This window comes from Podarcis filfolensis (genome assembly GCF_964270895.1).
Source record: "Podarcis filfolensis genome assembly, chromosome: W".
Lineage (NCBI taxonomy): Eukaryota > Metazoa > Chordata > Lepidosauria > Squamata > Lacertidae > Podarcis > Podarcis filfolensis.
In genome coordinates, this window is record NC_139619.1 from 10,850,402 (window position 1) to 10,869,574 (window position 19,173).

Consider the following 19,173-nt stretch of genomic DNA (forward strand, 5'->3'; position numbering starts at 1 on the left):
GAGGAAGGCAAGAGCAAAAGACAACCAAGGGTGTTAATGGCACAGGCCCTGAGAAGAGAAAGAAACAGCCCGTTGGCTGAACAGTATCTGGGCAGATGGCAGGGAAATGCACATGGTTCAGTGGCCCTGCGAAAGGGCAGGTGGGAGGACCAGAACCTGGGATGACTCAGTCAAGGCAAACAAAGGGCATGAACAGCACACAGGAAGCGGATGCACAACTACAGAAGCTGAAGCTTAATGCAGCGGAGGACCCCCAGCCCCCACATTTCTGAGTGGAAGAGCAGCTGTTTTTCAAGCAGGCAAGCAGAGTGGGAAGGGTAGACATCCAGCACAAGGCTTCCAAGGAGGTCCCGAAGCAGCTTGGTAGGTAGCTCCCACTGATGGTGAGGAAATAGTCCTTGCCACGGTCAAGGTGAAGGACAAAGATAGCCTCAATCTTCTCTTCCTTGCTGACGTACACATCCAGGGAAATGTCCACCGTCTCACCTAAAACGGGAGGAGGTCAGGTAGATACACTCTTTGGCACAGCCATGTTGGCTTGTCTGTAAATTAAAAGTTAAGACGGTGAATAATTGAACAAAAGGACACAATAGGAGGCTGCTGGATCAGGCCAATGGCCCATCTAGTACAGCATCCTGTTCTCACAGGTGTATGGGGGAAACCTTAGCTTCAAGAATTAGGAACAGAAGCGACTCAGTTCCCACCCCCACCCCACTTTCCTCTCTAGTCCTCCAAAGCAGCAGCTGCACAGAAGATGGTGACAGGATACTGGGGGGTGAGAGAAAGTGATCCTAAAAAAAGAATATAAAAAGGGAAAGCATTTATTTGTCTCCTAAAGGATTTTTGCGCCCCCAATGTAACTTTCTTTTTTAGTTTACATTTCATTGAGTTTTTAAAAGTTTGGCTAGTTCTATATGATCCCCAAGATATTTTTGTGCCTCCACAACATAAAAATACGCATTGTTTTAAAAAAGTAATTTTTTGACGGACTGCTCTCACTGGTTCCCTGCGATGCCAAAAGGTGTTTTGGGACCCTCCAGCATTGTTTGGCTTCAATTCATTTGTGTGTGTGTCTTTGTTTAAAGCTGGTCACACACACTTTTACACTTTGGGCTCAGCTGCTTTGACGTATGGCCCTTGGAGGCTTGAGCATGGGGCAATGCAGCCCACAAATGTTAAGCCTCCCCTGCTCTACCAAACTCCCAAGGTTTGATGGAGGAGGGTTGGAAAGAGGAGGAGAAAAGGGGGGATGAAAAGGAAACCAAGGCCTTCCCTAGATGACCCTTGGGGTCCCTTTCCAACTCTACAGTTCTACGATTCCAGAGAGAGAAGCGCTGGGCTCCAAGTATCCCTCGCAGGGCTCAGCGCGAAGCCATGGCTTCCAATACTGGCTGTCACTGAGCTTGGGGATAAAGGAGAAGTGGAGGGTGACCTGCCCGTTGTTTGTGATCTGGAACTTCTCCTTCTGCAGCTGCCGGAACTTCACATTCTCAAACGGAAACTGCAGAGCAAAAGGGGGGGGGGAGAGAGTGCTTGCCTTCAGCAGAGGCAAGGAAACGTGCTCCAGGGGGAAGTTTGTCCTTGGCCCCGGGCTCTCATTTAGGGGACTGCACATGCAACAGGTCCACGTGGGGCTCTCCAGATATTGCTGCACTTGCCACTGGCCATGTTGGCTGGGGATGATGGGAGTTGTAGTCCAGCATCTGGAGGGCACCACGCTGGCTACCCCTGGAGTCTTTGCCTGTGAGGAAGAGGAAGAGGCTGCCGCTCAGTGGAAGGGCATCTGCCTTGCATGCAAAGGTCCCAGGTTCTATCCCCAGCATCTCCAGGTAGGGCTGGGAGAGATCCCCCGGAAATCAAGACTGAGCTAGATGGGCCAAGGGCTTCTTTCCCCCCTGGTCTTTTTGCAGCAAACCCTCTTTAAGGGGTTGGAGAGGATCCTATTCGTCTTTACCTTCACCTATGGGTGGGGGGGGGCAGAGCACATTTGCTGGGGCTATGGACTAAAGGGGGGTATGAGTTAAGAGCAGAAAGGCCTGATGCACCCCCCTGTTCCCAGCCCTGAAAGAGGCAAGTACTGTAACTCTGAGAGCTTCCCCAGGATGGCAGCGGCTGTGACTTCCAGAGCCAATGGGCTGAAGCCAAATGCTCCAAGCCAAGTACCACAGAAGCTCCATTGCATGAATGGAGCCAACGGTTAAGGTATACAGTTCAGCCCATGTGGTCTGCCATGCCTGCAGGAGCAGCGTGTACTCAGAAGAGTGGAGAATGGAAGCCTAGGGATTTAACAGAGCCAAAACCTGCCCACTCCTTGCACCGGAAGTCATTTGCCAAAGAGGAGCTCTGTGGAAAGGGGTCTGGTTGTTGGTCAGGGCCTGCCCAGATTCGAGGAGGTGCCACATAGCAGGCAACTAAAAACCCTGAATAGACAATAGCCCTGGCCAGGGCAGGTGTTACCCCTGTGAGGAAGAGGGAGCTGACGGGCTTGTGGTCGCTCCTTTTCAATTCCATGTGGCTTCGGTAGCTGAGCTGATTCACGCTGCCTCCTCTCCAGAGGATTGGCTCACACCATGCTGGCACACGGCACTTCCCACTGCAAGGAGACAGGAGAGACACCAGGACTGTTGGACTGGCTGAGGCAACACACAAGGCTCACACAGTCCAACTTTGGCTCCACACACGGCCTGTGATCTTGACCACGGTCAAGAGCTGGAGATGATGGGGCTTGGGAGTCCAACTTCTGAAGGGGCGGACCTTGCAGGTGTGCAGGCATTTTGCCTCATGGAGAGAGTTGTCAGGAAATCAAAAGCTGCCTTCTATCAGGTCAGAATGAATTTCTGACCTCCCCCAGTTTGGATTCCTACATTGCAGGGGGTTGGACTAGATGACCCTCGTGATCCCTTCCAACCCCACAATTCATTAATTAAGTCTACTCTGGCTGGCAGCAGCTCTCTGTGGCCCAATCCTTTTTCAGGTGGAGGTGCCTTTCAACTAGAGACTCTGCATACAAAGCATATGGCACACCACCAAATGATGATCCTTCCCCAAAGCAAGGGGCCCCGTTATTCTTGTTCAGACACTATTTTTTCAGTGATCCAACAGACCCTTTCTGGCACCTGAAATGCTGCCCAAAGGAGCCTGCCATTTTCCAGCTTCGTCACTACATGTTCCGCCTGTCCTTTTGATTTCCCCATTACCACAGCAAGAGCAATGAAACTAGCAGGCCTAGGTGGCTTCTGACAGTTGTCAAGAACCACAAGAATATGCCAAATCATGGCTGGTGAGGCTCAATGGCTACTAGCCATAATGGCCACAGAACATACTCCACCAAGAGAAGCAGTATGGCTTGGAGGAGGGGAGCGTGCTGTTGCACCCAGGTCCTGTTTGTGGGCTCCCCAAGAGGCATCTCATTGGCCAATGTGAGAACAGGATGCTGGGCCAGATGGACCAATGGCCTGATCCAGCAGGGCTGCTCTCATGCTCTTATGCCCTGGCAGACTCATCTTGAGAGAGCACCAAGTCTAATTCCCAGACTTCCTTGACACAAAGAGGATTCTCATTCAGCCTGTTGCACCTTTCAAGGAACTGCAACACCGCTTATACACGCCATGAAACAGAGGATGCTGGTTATCAGGACAAATGTGGGGAAAAGGAGCCAAAACATTTCCAGAGCAGGGATGGCTTGAGGAAGACAACATATCACAGCCTTGCATTTCACAACTCGCCTAGCAGCCTTTGGCAACCCGGAATTCCATGCAAGCAAAGTGAGCAGGTGAAGGAGAGCTGGATCTCTCTCTTCCTCCGTGGCTTGGTGTCCATTCTGGCTGTAGAGGAAAGGAAATCCGTCCAGCCCTCAACTCTAGCCCTCCTCCAACAGCTTGCTTAGCAGAAAGCCATTTTTTACTAGCCTGCTCAGGAGGATGGAAAGGCAGGACCCTACTAGCATCTCAGCAAACTAGGAAAAACAAACAAGCCTTGCAGAAGAATGATTGAGAGGACTTACTTACAAAGGCTCAACTATCAAGCAGGATCTGTTTTAGAGTCAAATTTGTACGTCGGGATGAACTTGATCTCTCCCTCTGTGAAATCAGCAAAAGCTGTCTTTTGGGTACGCTGAATGTTTAGCTAAAGCCAAAAAGAAATCGCTTATCAGCAGAGAAGCAAAAGACCCCCTGTTGCCTGACAATGGAGTCTATTAACAGCCACTGTTGTGCTGGAAGACCAAGGTGAAGTACTAGTAGGTTAAAGTTAAAGTTAAAGGTAAAGGGACCCCTGACCATTAGGTCCAGTCGTGACCGACTCTGGGGTTGTGGCACCCATCTCGCTTTATTGGCCGAGGGAGCCAGCATACAGCTTCCGGGTCATGTGGCCAGCATGACTAAGCCGCTTCTGGTGAACCAGAGCAGCACACAGAAACGGCATTTACCTTCCTGCCGGAGCGGTACCTATTGATCTACTTGCACTTTGATGTGCTTTCGAACCGCTAGGTTGGCAGGAGTAGGGACCGAGCAACGGGAGCTCACTCCGTCGCGGGGATTCGAACCGCCAACCTTCTGATCATCAAGCCTTAGGCTCTGTGGTTTAACCCACAGCGCCACCCGCGTCCCTACTAGTAGGTTAGCCAGGTGGAAAAAAAGCGGTATACCTGCTGAAATCCTATCTTATACACAATTCTTAAAGGTACAGGATGCTTGTGCATTTTTGCCCTATGTCATCTTAAATTACTTTGCTGCATCACACGACAGGAAAATCCTCTAACTCAGGAGTAGCAGACACGTGGCCCTCACAATGCTGAAGAACTACAATTCCCATCATCCCTAATTACTGGCCATGATGGTTGGAGCCAACAGGAACTGCAGCTCAGTAACATCTGGCAGACCACAGGTTAGCCATACCTACAATATGCAATGTTATATGTACCAATAATCCATACAAACTGTTAACAACCACGAGAATACACCCCAACACTAGGAGCAACTGCAAAACCATCCTTTTGCATCCTTTAAAGCCCTAAATGGCCTCAGCCCTGAAAGAGTGTCTCCATCCCCATTGTTCAGCCCAGGCATCAGGGTCCAGCACCGAGGGCCTTCTGGCGGTTTCCTCACTGTGAGAAGCGAAGTTACAGGGAACCAGGCAGAGGGCCTTCTGAGTAGTGGCACCTGCCCTGTGGGAAACCCTCTCGTCAGATGTCAAGGAGATAAGTAACTATACAGCCTTTAGGGAAGTTTTTAATGTTTTATGATGGTTTTGCATATGTTGGAAGTCTGAGGCTGCCCCCCCTTGCCTTCCTTGCAGCATCCTTCTCAAAGAGCTAAGGCATGACTACTGTAGCAGTCCCGCTGTTCCAAATGGCGCAATTCAGCATAAAATAAAGACGCAGAGAGCTAGTATTTTTCCTTGGACTGAGGAGCAGTTCTTTCAGACATCTTCTCCTCTCCTCCGGTCACTTTATTACCCTTTGTTCTCTCCAGCCGCATGGCTGCTTGCCAGTGTCTCATGTTACCTCATCCGGCCAAGTCTTAAACCCACCCACACCATATAGGGTCATCACTGCCCAGAGGAAACACAACTCCTTTTAAGGTCAATACAATCCCAATACATGGTAAGGCACAGACATGCTGGTCACTGGGTCAGCAAGACACCAGGTGGCACTACAAACCTTTGCCAGGGCTTTCTGGCTCCCACATGCCCTCTTTCTTTATATTTTAATCATAATCATATATATCAGTACCAATGGCTTTGTCGAGCGAGATAAGCGACTCTTTTGACACCGGAAGCGGGCCGTGGACTGGAGAACCATGCAGTACATACAGAAATTAAAGAAGGAATACATTGTATATAGCAACACAAATTAATGCAATTAACTACTATAATAATCACTATAATCAATAAATGTCGAAGCCAACTTCCATCCGGAAGCTAAGAATGTAAGAATTCTGATTCCATGCTGCATGGTAGGCTTCCTTTCTAGTTTATTAGCCATGCACTGGTATCGTTTCTATAGCACTGAGATTGGTCACTGTATGTTCCTGTAAGAGAACAAGAGCTATTAAACATGAATTTCAATGTATATTGACAGTTTGGATATATGCCCCATGATTCTTTCCCTCTTTAATTTGAAAACAAATGGGGGCAGGCATACATACCCAACATTTAGAAGCATGCAATAGACTAGTAAACTTAATCATAACTTGTACAAAAATATTATTCCTCCATATCTTATGATAATTTTCACCCTTAAAAGTCTTTTTCAACAACGCTGTTCTTATAGTTCGAGAGTGGCTGAGCAGTGGATATTGTCAGCCAGTGTAGGATTCAGGCAACAGCTGCTTGCCCTATGGAGTTAAAGTGTATACCATGAGTTAATTTCACATTCCACAACATACAAAATTCCGAAAATGTTTTAGAAATATATGCTGGACCATTATCAGTTTTGATACGCGTAGGTTTACCCATGACTTAGAAACAGCGGATAGTGTGCTGAATGACATGTCGAGCTGTTTCCCCCCTCATGGGCGTAGCCATATGAATCCAGAGTGGGTGTCCACCGTGAGGTGAACCTTGGAGAATGGAGCCAACACAGGTGTGTGTGTGACATCCATCTGCCAACACGCCAATGCAGACGTGCCCCTAGGATTGACAGCATCAAAAGGAATGGCCAGCTGAGATTTAGAACAAGAAGCACATTGGGAAACTATATCCCTAGCTTGGGCCAAAGGAATAGAAAACTGCTTAGCCAATGCTTTCGCAGGGAGTTCAAAGGTGTTATGACCTAGTATAGCATCAGAAAAGAGAGAAAAGGCAGAAATGCTCTTGAATTTCCCTCTGCTAAATACCCTGGGTGTGATGTGTGGGAGCGAAGATGTGCAACATAATAAGGAAACTCTCTGTGCTGAAGTAAGGCTTGCAGGGTGAGAAACAAGGAAAACAAGTCAGAATCCAAGGAAGGAGTTATATAAGATATTGGTAAAATAGCAAAAAGCGATATACATACTGAGTATCCACAATAAGATTGAAAGGTTGAGTAGGAAAGGATTGAAAGGCAAGAATCACAGCCGCTAGCTCTGCTCGCTGGGCAGAAGACTGTGGAGAGGTAAATAACTTTTCCATTTTCCTCCCTCTTCCCATGTCACCACCCCCCTATTTTTCGTTCCATCCGTGAAAAGGATTAGTGCAGAGGGGAGATGTGTGAGAGACAAGGGTTAGTCAAAACATAAGTGACCTGTGTCAGAAATGTCAAACGGTCATCCTTTGGAGGATTAAAAATGATGACCTATAAAATCAGCCAAAACAATTTGCACGGCAGCATTTGTGATCAATAAATGCTGCTGTTCAGTCTGTGAAAATGGCATATAAATTGATGCAACATCAAAACTGCTCAAAGCTATAGCACGTGAACGTCCTTTGATAACAATTGTCTGATGTGGATTCATTTGCTGAATAAATGTTCTTCAAAGGGGTATGAGGTAAATGTAACCATTCTATAATGAGATAGTTTTTTTCTTGTCCATCTGAGCATATAAATTTTCTGTTGACAACAATGGTGTAGCAAATACTGCCAGATGCAGCTTTTGTTCAGCACCTCTAGGTGGCGCATGCGGAAAGGTTTCAATGCTTCATTCACAAAATTTTGGCAAAGTGTAGGGGAGTTCCGCATGCTGTTGTGGCAGAACAATCCACTGATATCACTGGGTGGATTGCAAATTGTTATATACTGGCAATGTAAAAGCAAACTGTTCCTGTCTGCTGGATCCAGTGGGATGAAAATGATTCAATGTGGCCAAAGTCAATTGTTCAGAAATAAGCTGTTCAAAAACGAGATGGTGCCATTGCTGCGGTTTTTTCTTTTGGTGGAGGCCACTGTTCTACCCACACTGAGGTATCAGTGATCTTGGTTTGCCACGCTGGAAATGCTGTATTGATAGCTACAGGCTGGTTTTTATTTTGCGCTGCTGCCAGCAAATGAGCCTTGTGGGTGGCTGTACCAACAGACTGACCAATGCGTAGCATCGTAGCTGTATCAATGGCAGGAAGGTGTATTATCGGGCGCAACGCAACCTTACAATCCTCATTGGCATTTTCAAAGGCCAATTGTTTGATAATTATTTGTTTGGCTTCAGGATTTTCAATTTGGCTACTCACTGCTGTAATCAGCCTGTCCATGAAGGAAGGATATGATTCTCTAGGTTCTGGGATTTTTCTCATTGCTTGTTTAGCAGCAAGAGCTGTATCCCTCAATAAGATCTGCAGCAGTGTGGCTTGTACTGAAGCCTGAGCATAGGGCTCACGCCCCATCATAGCATCCATCACATCTGCGAGGGTAAGATTAGGATTATTCCCTCTTGCTTGGTTCAGTAAAGCAGGAGCATAAGCACCACAGGCAATTTCCCATTCGTGAGCAAACAATACACCAGCTGATGGGGGTAAAACTGTACGTGCCAAAAGCTTGATGTCATCTGGAGCCAAAAGCTGGGCTTGAATTCCTGCTGCAGCACCAGCAGGTGGCACAATAACAGGGAATGCCATAGTATCCTGAGTTAAGTTACAGGCAAGTACTGCACGTTGCAATGGGGTAGCTACTTCTGCTGCTGCTGAAAGAGCAGGATCATTTCCAGCCAGACCACGGTATTTTTGCAAGATTGGGTCTTCTGGTGAGGAACTGCAGTCTGGAGGTTTGGGATCTGGGGCTGCAGGCAAAGCAAGGGCTGGAACACATGGCAGGACAGCAGGCTGAATTAAGGAAGCTGAAGCTTGTGTTGGCAATGCAGCCATGGAGATATTTTTTGGTGATAAAGAATCCATAGCATATCGAACCTTGCACCATGCATTTAAATTCCGAACACCAATGCTGGGAAGCCCATGAAAATATGTTCCAATTTCATCCCAATGTTTTAATTTCAAAGTTCCTTCTTGAGGAAACCAGGGGCAATGTTCATCAATTGCCAGAATGAGCTGTATCAAATCTCCCTCAGGAACTTCCAATTTGTTGCAGGAGAGGAGAAATTTTAAGTCTTTTAAAAATTTCTGTTGGGGAGTAGACAAAGAGCTGCCCATTTTTCTAAAATCAATATTTAAGGGATCGACTAACCTTGGATCCGTAGATGAATAGCGCTTGAAACCTTTGCCAGACGAGGTAAGTCGATGATATCCACTGCTTGGATCAAAAATCTTCTCACAGTCTGGCCCAGACTGTTTGCTTTAATCTTGCGTCTTAGCTCTCTTTTAAAAACCTCAGTCGTAATCTTTTATTCAGCCTCACACGGGGCACCACTTGTAGCAGTCCCGCTGTTCCAAATGGCGCAATTCAGCATAAAATAAAGACGCAGAGAGCTAGTATTTTTCCTTGGACTGAGGAGCAGTTCTTTCAGACATCTTCTCCTCTCCTCCGGTCACTTTATTACCCTTTGTTCTCTCCAGCCGCATGGCTGCTTGCCAGTGTCTCATGTTACCTCATCCGGCCAAGTCTTAAACCCACCCACACCATATAGGGTCATCACTGCCCAGAGGAAACACAACTCCTTTTAAGGTCAATACAATCCCAATACATGGTAAGGCACAGACATGCTGGTCACTGGGTCAGCAAGACACCAGGTGGCACTACAAACCTTTGCCAGGGCTTTCTGGCTCCCACAGACTACGCTCACAGAGTTTAAATCCACCATAAGGTGCAGCAATCAGGCCTCTGTTTCAACACAAAATACCAATGATCCTTATGCCAAGTGGGAGAAAGGTCGTCAACATGATGAACACACAAACCTTGGAGAGAAAAATGTAAAACAAAAAGCACCAGCAATTTAATTGGACTTAATGGAAGTCTCTGCTGATAAGAACATGTGAGCAACACAGATTTTCCAGACAGATGCAAAACCTAGAGCAGGAAACCTTAGACCTTTAGATATTGCTGGACAGCAGCTATGCTGGGGCTGATGGGAGTCCAACAACATCTGGAGCGTGTGCTGAGCTAGGAAAGCCCTCTAACTGGGAAATTGCAGAGCAGTCCTACTTATTCCAAGGCAACCCTCCAACTTAATTGGGACTTGCTTCTAATTCAGGTTGCACAAACCTGCAACCTTAAAAAGGATTTGTAGAAGTCGCAGTCATCCTATGTTATAGCTACACTTTGCTCCTAACTGCCTGAAAGTGGTTTCTCTAGCCTAGGCTGGGGTATCCCAGACAAAGGAAATAAACAGGGCAAAATCCTAAACCACCACATATAACACAAAGATGTCTCTCACCTGGTCGTAGGTCAGAAGTCTCTGAAGCTGATTTTTAGTGATCAGATGACAATGCTGGAAAAAAGCAAAGCAACCACAGCTACAGGCTAGCTCACGGGGTCGGGGGGCGGGGGGCAGCCTGCTGCCACTTCCTGCAATATGTAGTAAGACTGATAACTAGGATTGGGCAGTATGATCATATTAGGCTAGTGCTCTGTGAACTAGACTGGCTCTTGAACTGCTTCCAGGCCCAATTCAGAGCATCCCATTTGGCCTTTCAAGTGTTTCAAGGTTTGGGAAAAGGGTACCAGAAGAAGGCCCACTTATGTTTGCACTGCCTCTCCACTGACTAGAATCTTTAGCAGGGGCAGCCCTTTCCCAGGGAACTCCTGCTCTTTCAAGCATGGCAGGGCCTTTTCAGTCATGGCACCCTACCTTTCAGAATAATCTCCCAAAGAGGTTCACCTGGCCCCTGCTTTGATGTCCTTTCAGCAAAGACTTTTAGAATTTCCCCTGGTTCTTGAATTCATGGGCAGGCCTCTTGTGGCCCTCCAAACCCTGCTGTAGTACACAGGAACATAGGAAGCTACCTTATATTGAGGCAGACCATTGACCCATCAAGCTCAGGACGGACTACATGGACTGGCAGCAGCTTTCAGGCAGAGATCATGCCCAGCCCGATCTGCACACACTGGTGACTGAGCCGGGAACCTTCTCCATGCAAAATGGCCGCTCTGCTTTTGCGTTACTGCCCTTAACAAACTGCAACTCCCACCCCGATCACTGGAGAAGTTGCCCACATTTGCTATAATCTAATCTAATACATCTCTGCCACTCGGTTTATCTTGCTCTCTACTGGCTGCTCTAGTAGAAACCTTAGTGGTGCAGCTGCAGCAGCAGGGATCGCCGACACTGCACCCTCCTGGTGTTGCTGAAGTGGAACTCTCATGAGCCCCAGTCAGCAAGGCCAATTCTTAGCAATTATGGGAATTTTGGTCTATCAACATTTGGAGAGCACTATGCTGCCTGCCATAAAGAAGGCTGATCACCGAAGAATTGATGCTTTTGAATTCTGGTGCTGGAGGAGACTCTTGAGGGTCCCATGGACTGCAAGAAGATCAAACCTATCCATTCTGAAGGAAATCAGCCCTGAGTGCTCACTGGAAGGACAGATCGTGAAGCTGAGGCTCCAAGACTTTGGCCACCTCATGAGAAGAGAAGACTCCCTGGAAAAGACTCTGATGTTGGGAAAGATGGAGGGCACAAGGAGAAGGGGACGACAGAGGATGAGATGGTGGGACAGTGTTCTCAAAGCTACCAGCATGAGTTTGACCAAACTGCGGGAGGCAGTGGAAGACAGGAGGGCCTGGCGTGCTCTGGTCCATGGGGTCATGAAGAGGCGGACACGACTAAACGACTAAACAACAACAAATGCTGCCTACCCTGAGCTACACACAGGCAGGAAAGTTACAGAAACGTGACTCAATTTGCTTCTCCAGATAGCGGAGACCAACAAGTTACATCAGCCAAGGCTCTCTCCCTCCAAGCCCTCGAAACGCACTCGTGTTTCATGATTGTCAGCTGCGGCAGACCCTGGTCAGGGGGCAGGAAGCTCATCTGGGCACAGATATCCTTGTAATCCTCGTTTCGGCGCCCAAAGTCTTCCACGTGGGCAGCAAGGTGGGAATTGATGATGCAGAAGCTGGTATTGTTGCAGACAAGCCTCACGGCCACACACCCCTTGTTACCCTGCAGGGGCGGAGCAAAGATTGCTGTTAGTGAGCAAGCAGGAAAGAGGGGGAAACTGGTTGGCAGAGATTAGAAAAACAGATAGACAGACAAAAAGATAGACGGGGGGAATTCCGCTGTCAGAGTCTACTCCCCATCTTCCCCATGATGCCTGTGCCCACTGTCTCCCTCATCACTTCCTTGATGCGGCTGAGCTGGTCCTTCCTGACAAAGATGAGCACCAGCTGCACCTAGAAGATGCAAGGTACTGGGATGTCTACCAGCTCTGTTCATTGCTTGCTGTCCTGGGCCGGCTGGATGCAGATAGGAGTGGCAGGTGGCACCAATTGGGGATCCCCCAAGGGAAGAAGGCTCAGAGCCAGGGAACTGGTGGGGGGTCGTCAGAGGGAGAAGAGGGAGCAGACTGTGAGCAAGAGGAGGTGTTGGAAACTGAAGAGGCAGGAGGGCAGGAAGATTCTGTGGCAAACAGCAGTCCAGAATCCGAGGCAGAAGTGGAGGCTGGAGGCGGGGGTCAAGAGGCAGAGATCAGGCAGGCTGCTGAAGAAGCCAGGGGGTCTCCCCATCCTGCTGCGATCAGCTCCCCTCCCTGCTGGTCTCCCAGAACACAGAGAAATTAAGAGGAGGGAGCAAAGATAGGCAAGGTGTCAGAGTCTCAGGTTGCTTGGGAAGGACCAGGGGGAGGAGGAGACTTCAGAGAGTGGTGGGAGGGTAGCAACCTTCAGCCTTCACAACTACCTCACTGGGGCAAGACCTGTTGGGAAAGGTTTCTGTGATCACGAGGCCTGCACGGTTTGGGTTTCTTTGAATAAAGAATGTTGGCTTCTTTTGAATAAAACACCACTGACACCAGGTGTTTTTTCTTGCTGACCTCCTCCTCCTCCTCCTCCTCCTCCTCCTCACTCCAGCTCCTGACAGCTGTCTGGCTGCTGAAGAAATGGGTGGGGTTGGACTTACTTTCTTGTACTTGGATTTGGAACGCAAAGCCTTTTCCAATGGTGTAGTGGTTAAGAGCGGTAGTCACGTAATCTGGGGAACCGGGTTCACGTCTCCGCTCCTCCACATGCAGCTGCTGGGTGACCTTGGGCCAATCACACTTCTTTGAAGTCTCTCAGCCCCACTCACCTCAAAGAGTGTTTGTTGTGGGGGAGGAAGGGAAAGGAGATTGTTAGCCGCTTTGAGACTCCTGAAGGGGAGTGAAAGACGGGATATCAAATCCAAACTCTTTTTCTTCCACAGCTGTCAGCCACTCTTGCTCCTTTGTCGAGTCCAAGTAGAAGAAAGCCTCTGTGCTCAGGTCCAGCTCCTGGAACTGAATGCCCAAGTGCCAAAGAGAAGGATGTGGAACTGCAGGAATAGGACTCCAATCGGAACAGACGTGCTGGTTAAATATGCAAAGACAACCGGAGTGTGCAAGGGCAGGCAAGATCAGGACCAAGAACAAACAAGTAATACCAGCCACTTCTTCCTCAGCTTAGCTATTCTGGGCCCCAAAGGAGCTTTGCTCATGAAAGAAAAAAAGCTTTTTCCTTGTATTTTTTAAGATGTGTCAGCCAGCCTGATATCTAAGCACTATCCCAGTAGCCACAGGCAACCAGAAATTCTTTGAAGGCAAGTGAGTTGGTTGATGTCTTCATTCTTCCTTCACCTGGCAACCTGGTTTCCAGGCTGGCTTTCCGGGAGCAGAAAACCACCTCTCAGATCTGCTGTGCCAAGCTTGTTTGCTAGAAGATTACCCCGTAACACCCTTGTCCTCTTTGCAAACCTCCTAAATGGCTAGCCTTCTGTGTTTCCATGCTGGCCATGAAGGAATGGGCATCCCCCACTCTGAAAACAGCACAGAAATACAGCCTGTCTAGTAAAGGGGTAAAAAGAGCAAGCTAAACAGCCTCTGTAAAACAGTAGCATCTGAAGCTTCTAACCACATACTGATAAACATATCATAAAAGCAGACATGAAAAACAAATGGCCACTGGGTACTACTAACAGTCTGTCCATTCCATCTAGTCCATCAACCTGGTAATCTTATGTCCGAGGCTCTTAAGTCCTTTCCATGTCCCTTCTGCAGATCTTCTTCTTGTTTATACCTGCACTTTACCTTGTCTTTTGTTGGTCTCTTTCTTAGTTTCTTATCTTTCTCATTGAGGAGTAGGTCTCGGGGAGACTCCAAGCCGAAAATATCTCCATCTCCCCTCAGCAGATCAGCCCATTCCCCACAGTCCCATTCCCCCCAGTCAGCAGTGTAGTCCAGAAAGTATTTAAAAGCATGTTTCAAAGTCCCTCCAAAATTAAGAGCCCCCACAACTCCAGACCCCCCCTGGCCCACTCCAGATTCAATCTTCAAGAACAGTGGCTTATGCTCCTGCAGGGCCTCGGGTCTCTCCATTTGTTTTTGTTTTTTTTAATAAATTTTTTATTGGTTTTTCAACGCATATTAAAAGACAATACAACACAATACAAAAACAAACAAACATACAAACACGTATAATTTCTTGATCTTTTTTTCCTTAAACCTTCTTTCAGCGACTTCCCCATACCTCCCCTTTCTGCATCCCTGTTTTAAATCTTTCCAGCAACCCCTAATTTCAGTTACTTATAGCACTTTCTTTAAATCCTTTTTCTCATATCCAATTGTTTGTCACTGCAATTCTATTTTGCATTACCCATAACATTTTAACACTCATTAATTTTACAACAGTTCTTAAGATAAACTTTAAATTTCTTCCAATCTTCTTCCACCGTCTCTTTCCCTTGGTCACGGATTCTGCCAGTCATCTCAGCCAGTCCCATGTAGTCTATCACCTTGGTCTGCCATTCTTCCAATGTGGGTAGCTCTTGTGTCTTCCAATACTTTGCTAAGAGTACTCTTGCTGCTGTTGTAGCATACATAAAGAACGTCCTATCTTTCCTTGACACCAATTGGCCTACCATGCCCAGGAGGAAGGCTTCTGGTTTCTTCACGAAAGTGCATTTAAGCACCTTTTTCATTTCATTATAAATCATTTCCCAGAAGACCTTGATCCTTGGGCACGTCCACCAAAGGTGGTAAAAAGTACCTTCAGTTTCCTTACATTTCCAACATTTATTATTGGGCGTATGATAAATTTTTGCAAGCTTGACTGGGGTCATGTACCACCTATAGATCATTTTCATAATGTTCTCTCTTAAGGCATTACATGCCGTAAACTTTATACCGGTAGTCCATAACTGTTCCCAGTCAGCAAACATAATGTCATGACCAATGTCTTGTGCCCATTTAATCATAGCTGATTTAACCATCTCATCCTGTGTATTCCATTTCAACAGCAAGTTATACATTCTTGACAGATTCTTAGTATTGGGTTCCAAAAGCTCTGTTTCTAATTTTGACCTCTCCACCTGGAAGCCAATTTTCCTGTCCTGTTTGAAAACTTCATTTATCTGGTAATAATGAAGCCAGTCTCTTACTTTGGACTTCAATTTCTCATAACTCTGCAATTTCACTTTTCCCTCCTCATGTTCTATAATTTCCCAATATTTTGGCCATTTGGATTCCATATTAAGTTTTTTCACTTCCTTAGCTTCCATTGGTGACAGCCACCTAGGGGTTTTGTTTTCCAACAAGTCTTTGTACCGAATCCAAACATTATATAATGCTTTCCTAACAATATGGTTTTTGAAACCTTGGTGGGTTTTAACCTTGTCATACCATATATATGCATGCCAGCCAAATCTGTTATTGAACCCTTCCAAATCCAAAATGTCTGTGTTTTCAAGAAGCAGCCAGCTTTTCAGCCAGCAAAAAGCCGCTGATTCATAATACAGCTTTAAGTCCGGCAGGGCAAACCCCCCTCTTTCTTTTGCATCAGTTAGTATCTTAAATTTTATTCTGGGCTTTTTGCCCTGCCAGACAAATCTAGATATGTCTTTTTGCCACCTCTTGAAACAATCCATTTTGTCCACAATCTGCAATGTTTGAAACAAAAACAACATTCTCGGCAAGACATTCATCTTAATAACAGCGATTCGGCCTAACAAGGAAAGTCTCAAATTTGACCATATTTCTAAATCTTTCTTAACTTCTGCCCAACATTTCTCATAATTATCTTTAAATAAGTTCACATTCTTAGATGTCAAATTAATCCCCAGGTATTTCACTTTCTTTGCTACCATTAAACCAGTTTCACTCTGGAACTTCTCTCTTTCAGCAACTGTTAGATTTTTATCCAATACTTTCGTTTTCTGTTTGTTCAACTTAAAACCTGCTACTTGACCAAATACTTGTATTAGCTCTAAAACTCTTCTCGTACTAGTGTCTGGCTCTTGTAGAGTTAATACTAGATCATCTGCAAACGCTCTCAATTTATATTGTTTAGCTCCGACCTGAATCCCTTTAACCAGCTGGTCCCCTCTGATCATGTTTAATAAGACCTCCAAGACAGATATAAAAAGTAATGGGGATATTGGGCACCCCTGTCGTGTCCCTTTTTCAATAGCAAATTCTTCTGTTACCACATTATTTACAATCAATTTTGCTTTTTGTTCAGAATAAATTGCACCTATACCATTCTCAAAACCTTGGCCTACCCCCATCCCTTGGAGATTCTTTTTCATAAAACTCCAAGAAATATTGTCAAAGGCTTTCTCCGCATCCACAAATATCAATACTGCCTTAGTATTAATATTAACTTCCAGTAACTCCATAATATCTATTATGTTTCTCATATTGTCTGACAAATGTCTTCCTGGAAGAAAGCCCGCTTGGTCTTTATGAATCTCCCCCACCAAAACTCTCTTCAATCTTTTTGCCAAAATGTCTGCAAAAATTTTGTAATCCACATTAAGTAATGATATAGGGCGGTAGTTCTTGACCTGGTTCTTCTCAGTCTCTGACTTTGGTATAAGTGTAATATACGCTTCTTTCCACGATTCAGGTGCCTTCTTCCCCTCTAAAATTTCGTTGCAGACCTCCTTCAACGGTTGTATAAGCCATTCTTTCAAGGCTTTGTAGTATCTGGAGGTCAGTCCATCTGGTCCTGGAGATTTTCCCAATTGCATATTTTGAATGGCTCCCTCAATTTCTTGATCAGTTATCTTCTGGTTCAAAATCACTTTACTTTGTTCGGAAATTTTTTGTAATCCATATTTTTTAAGAAATTCTTCTATTTCTTTCTCACTCACCGGCCCTTGTGCATAAAGTCTCCTGAAATAACTCTGAAAACAATTTCTAATCTCATTTGGTTTATAAATGTTCTTTCCCTCCACTTCTAGATTTGTAACCGTATTCTGTTTTTGTCTCTTCTTCCGTTGCCATGCCAGGACTTTCCCACATTTATCTGCCGATTCAAATGTCTTTTGTCTCATTTGTTTTATTTTCCATTCTATCTCTTGATTCATCAGTTCCATATATTGTCTCTGGTAGAACTTAATTTCTCTCAAAATTTCATGTAACTTTGGTTTAGATCTCAATCTTTTTTCTCCTTCTTTTATCTTTTCCAAGATCTTATCCTTCTTCTCATTCTGTCTCTTCCTTTTTATGGCATTCTGTTGTATTAAAAATCCTCGCATGACGGCTTTACTTGCGTCCCAAATTACTCTTTTTTCCACTTTTGTTCTCAGATTTATCTCAAAGTAGTCCTTTACCTCTTTCTGGGCCTTTTTATACACCTCTTCATCTCTAAACAGGGAGTCATTCATCCTCCATCTAAAGGAACCAGCTGTTGTTGGGTTCATCTCCATCTTTACAGCATTATGGTCGGAGCAAGTCTTTGGGCAGATTTCCACTTTCTTAATCTTTGATGCCATCCCACTAGTTACCCATATTTGGTCAATTCTAGTCCAAGTCATTTTTGCCTCAGAAAAGAAAGTTCCCTCTCTCTCAAGAGGGTTCCTTGTTCTCCAAATGTCAATCAGGTTCATATTGTCAGTCATTTCGAAAAAGGTCTTAGGTAGTCTCCCATCTTTAGAAATCACCTGTCTTTGTGCTTTATCCATATTTGTAGAGACCACTCCATTCATGTCTCCCATTAAAATTACATTATAGTCCAAAAAGTCCATTAATGTCTCATGCAATTTCTTAAAAAATTCTGACTTCCCTTCATTCGGTGCATAAACTCCTATTATCAATAATTTTTCTCCTTGAACTTGAATTTCAATTGCCAAATATCTTCCTTGTTCATCTTTAAATATTAATTTAGGGGCCAACTTTTCCTTTGCATAAATCACCACTCCTCTTTTCTTCACTTTATCCGATGAAATAAATTCTTGTCCTAATCTTTTGTTAATAAGTAATTTTCGGTGTACTCTAGTCACGTGGGTTTCTTGTAAGCAAATCAAGTCCAATTGTTCTTTTTTTAAAATATGGAAAACCTCCCGTCTTTTCCTGGGAAGATTGAGTCCATTACAATTCCAACTTAAAATTTGCAGAGACATCTTGTTGTTTACTTAGTTACTCCTCCAGCTGCTCCAAGCAGATCTTCTTCTGTTGGTGTTTTAGTCCCAAAGGATAGGTTTGAAATGTCTGGTAAATCTTCTAGGTCCGTAGGTTCCACCGTTTCCTTCAAAAGGTCCTCCTCCTTCCTTGTCAAAAATTGTTCTTTATCTTGCACTGTTTTTATCTTGATTTTCTTTCCTTTATAGTTGAAAGACAGGCCTTGTGGGAACTCCCATCTGAATGGTATGTTGTTCTTTCTCAATAGGGTGACCAAATCCTTGTAGTAGGTCCTCACTTCCAAGATATATTTAGGAATATCTTTAAAAATCTGCACACGAGAGTCTTCAATCTCAAGGGCTCTTTGAAAATGTAAATTTAATATCTTATCTCTCTCCTCCTGAGATCTCAGAGTTATCAAGCAGTCTCTTGGGCTCTTTCTGTTCTGTCTCCTACCCAGTCTGAAAGCAGTTGTTATCTTGAATTCCTCCTCTTTCAAGCTGTCCTGCCAAAATTCCAGAAATTCTTTTGTAAGATATTCTATCAAATTGTCCTTTTCACTTTCTGGGATCAATCTTAATCTCAAATTTCTACTTTTCCTCTGTAGTTCCAATAAAGACAGGGCCGCATCATGTTCTTCCAGCTTTTTACAGACTGGTACTAACTTTTCCTGTGCAGTTCCTGCAGAAGTTTTTGCCTCCTCTGCAGAGGTTTTTGCCTCCTCTGCAACCTTTCTAGTTATCTCATTTTCTTGGACTAATTTATTTATTGTCTCTGTATTCAAGTCCAATTTTGTTGATAATT

General features: G+C 45.3%; 1 protein-coding gene across 1 annotated transcript in view; it reads right to left on the reverse strand.

Moving 5' to 3' along the window:
• LOC310753761 (inositol polyphosphate 5-phosphatase OCRL-like) overlaps nucleotides 1–13,290 on the reverse strand; it is a gene marked incomplete at both ends in the record, with an annotated part of 531,526 nt that extends 518,236 nt beyond the window's left edge. The window contains 9 exon segments of the mRNA XM_083595104.1: nucleotides 324–481; nucleotides 1,331–1,489; nucleotides 2,461–2,593; nucleotides 4,022–4,125; nucleotides 10,236–10,289; nucleotides 11,736–11,986; nucleotides 12,094–12,193; nucleotides 12,918–12,956; nucleotides 13,198–13,290. Of these exon segments, the coding sequence (XP_083451230.1) occupies nucleotides 324–481; nucleotides 1,331–1,489; nucleotides 2,461–2,593; nucleotides 4,022–4,125; nucleotides 10,236–10,289; nucleotides 11,736–11,986; nucleotides 12,094–12,193; nucleotides 12,918–12,956; nucleotides 13,198–13,290 (1,091 nt within the window).
• Between the last annotated feature and the right edge of the window lie 5,883 nt (nucleotides 13,291–19,173).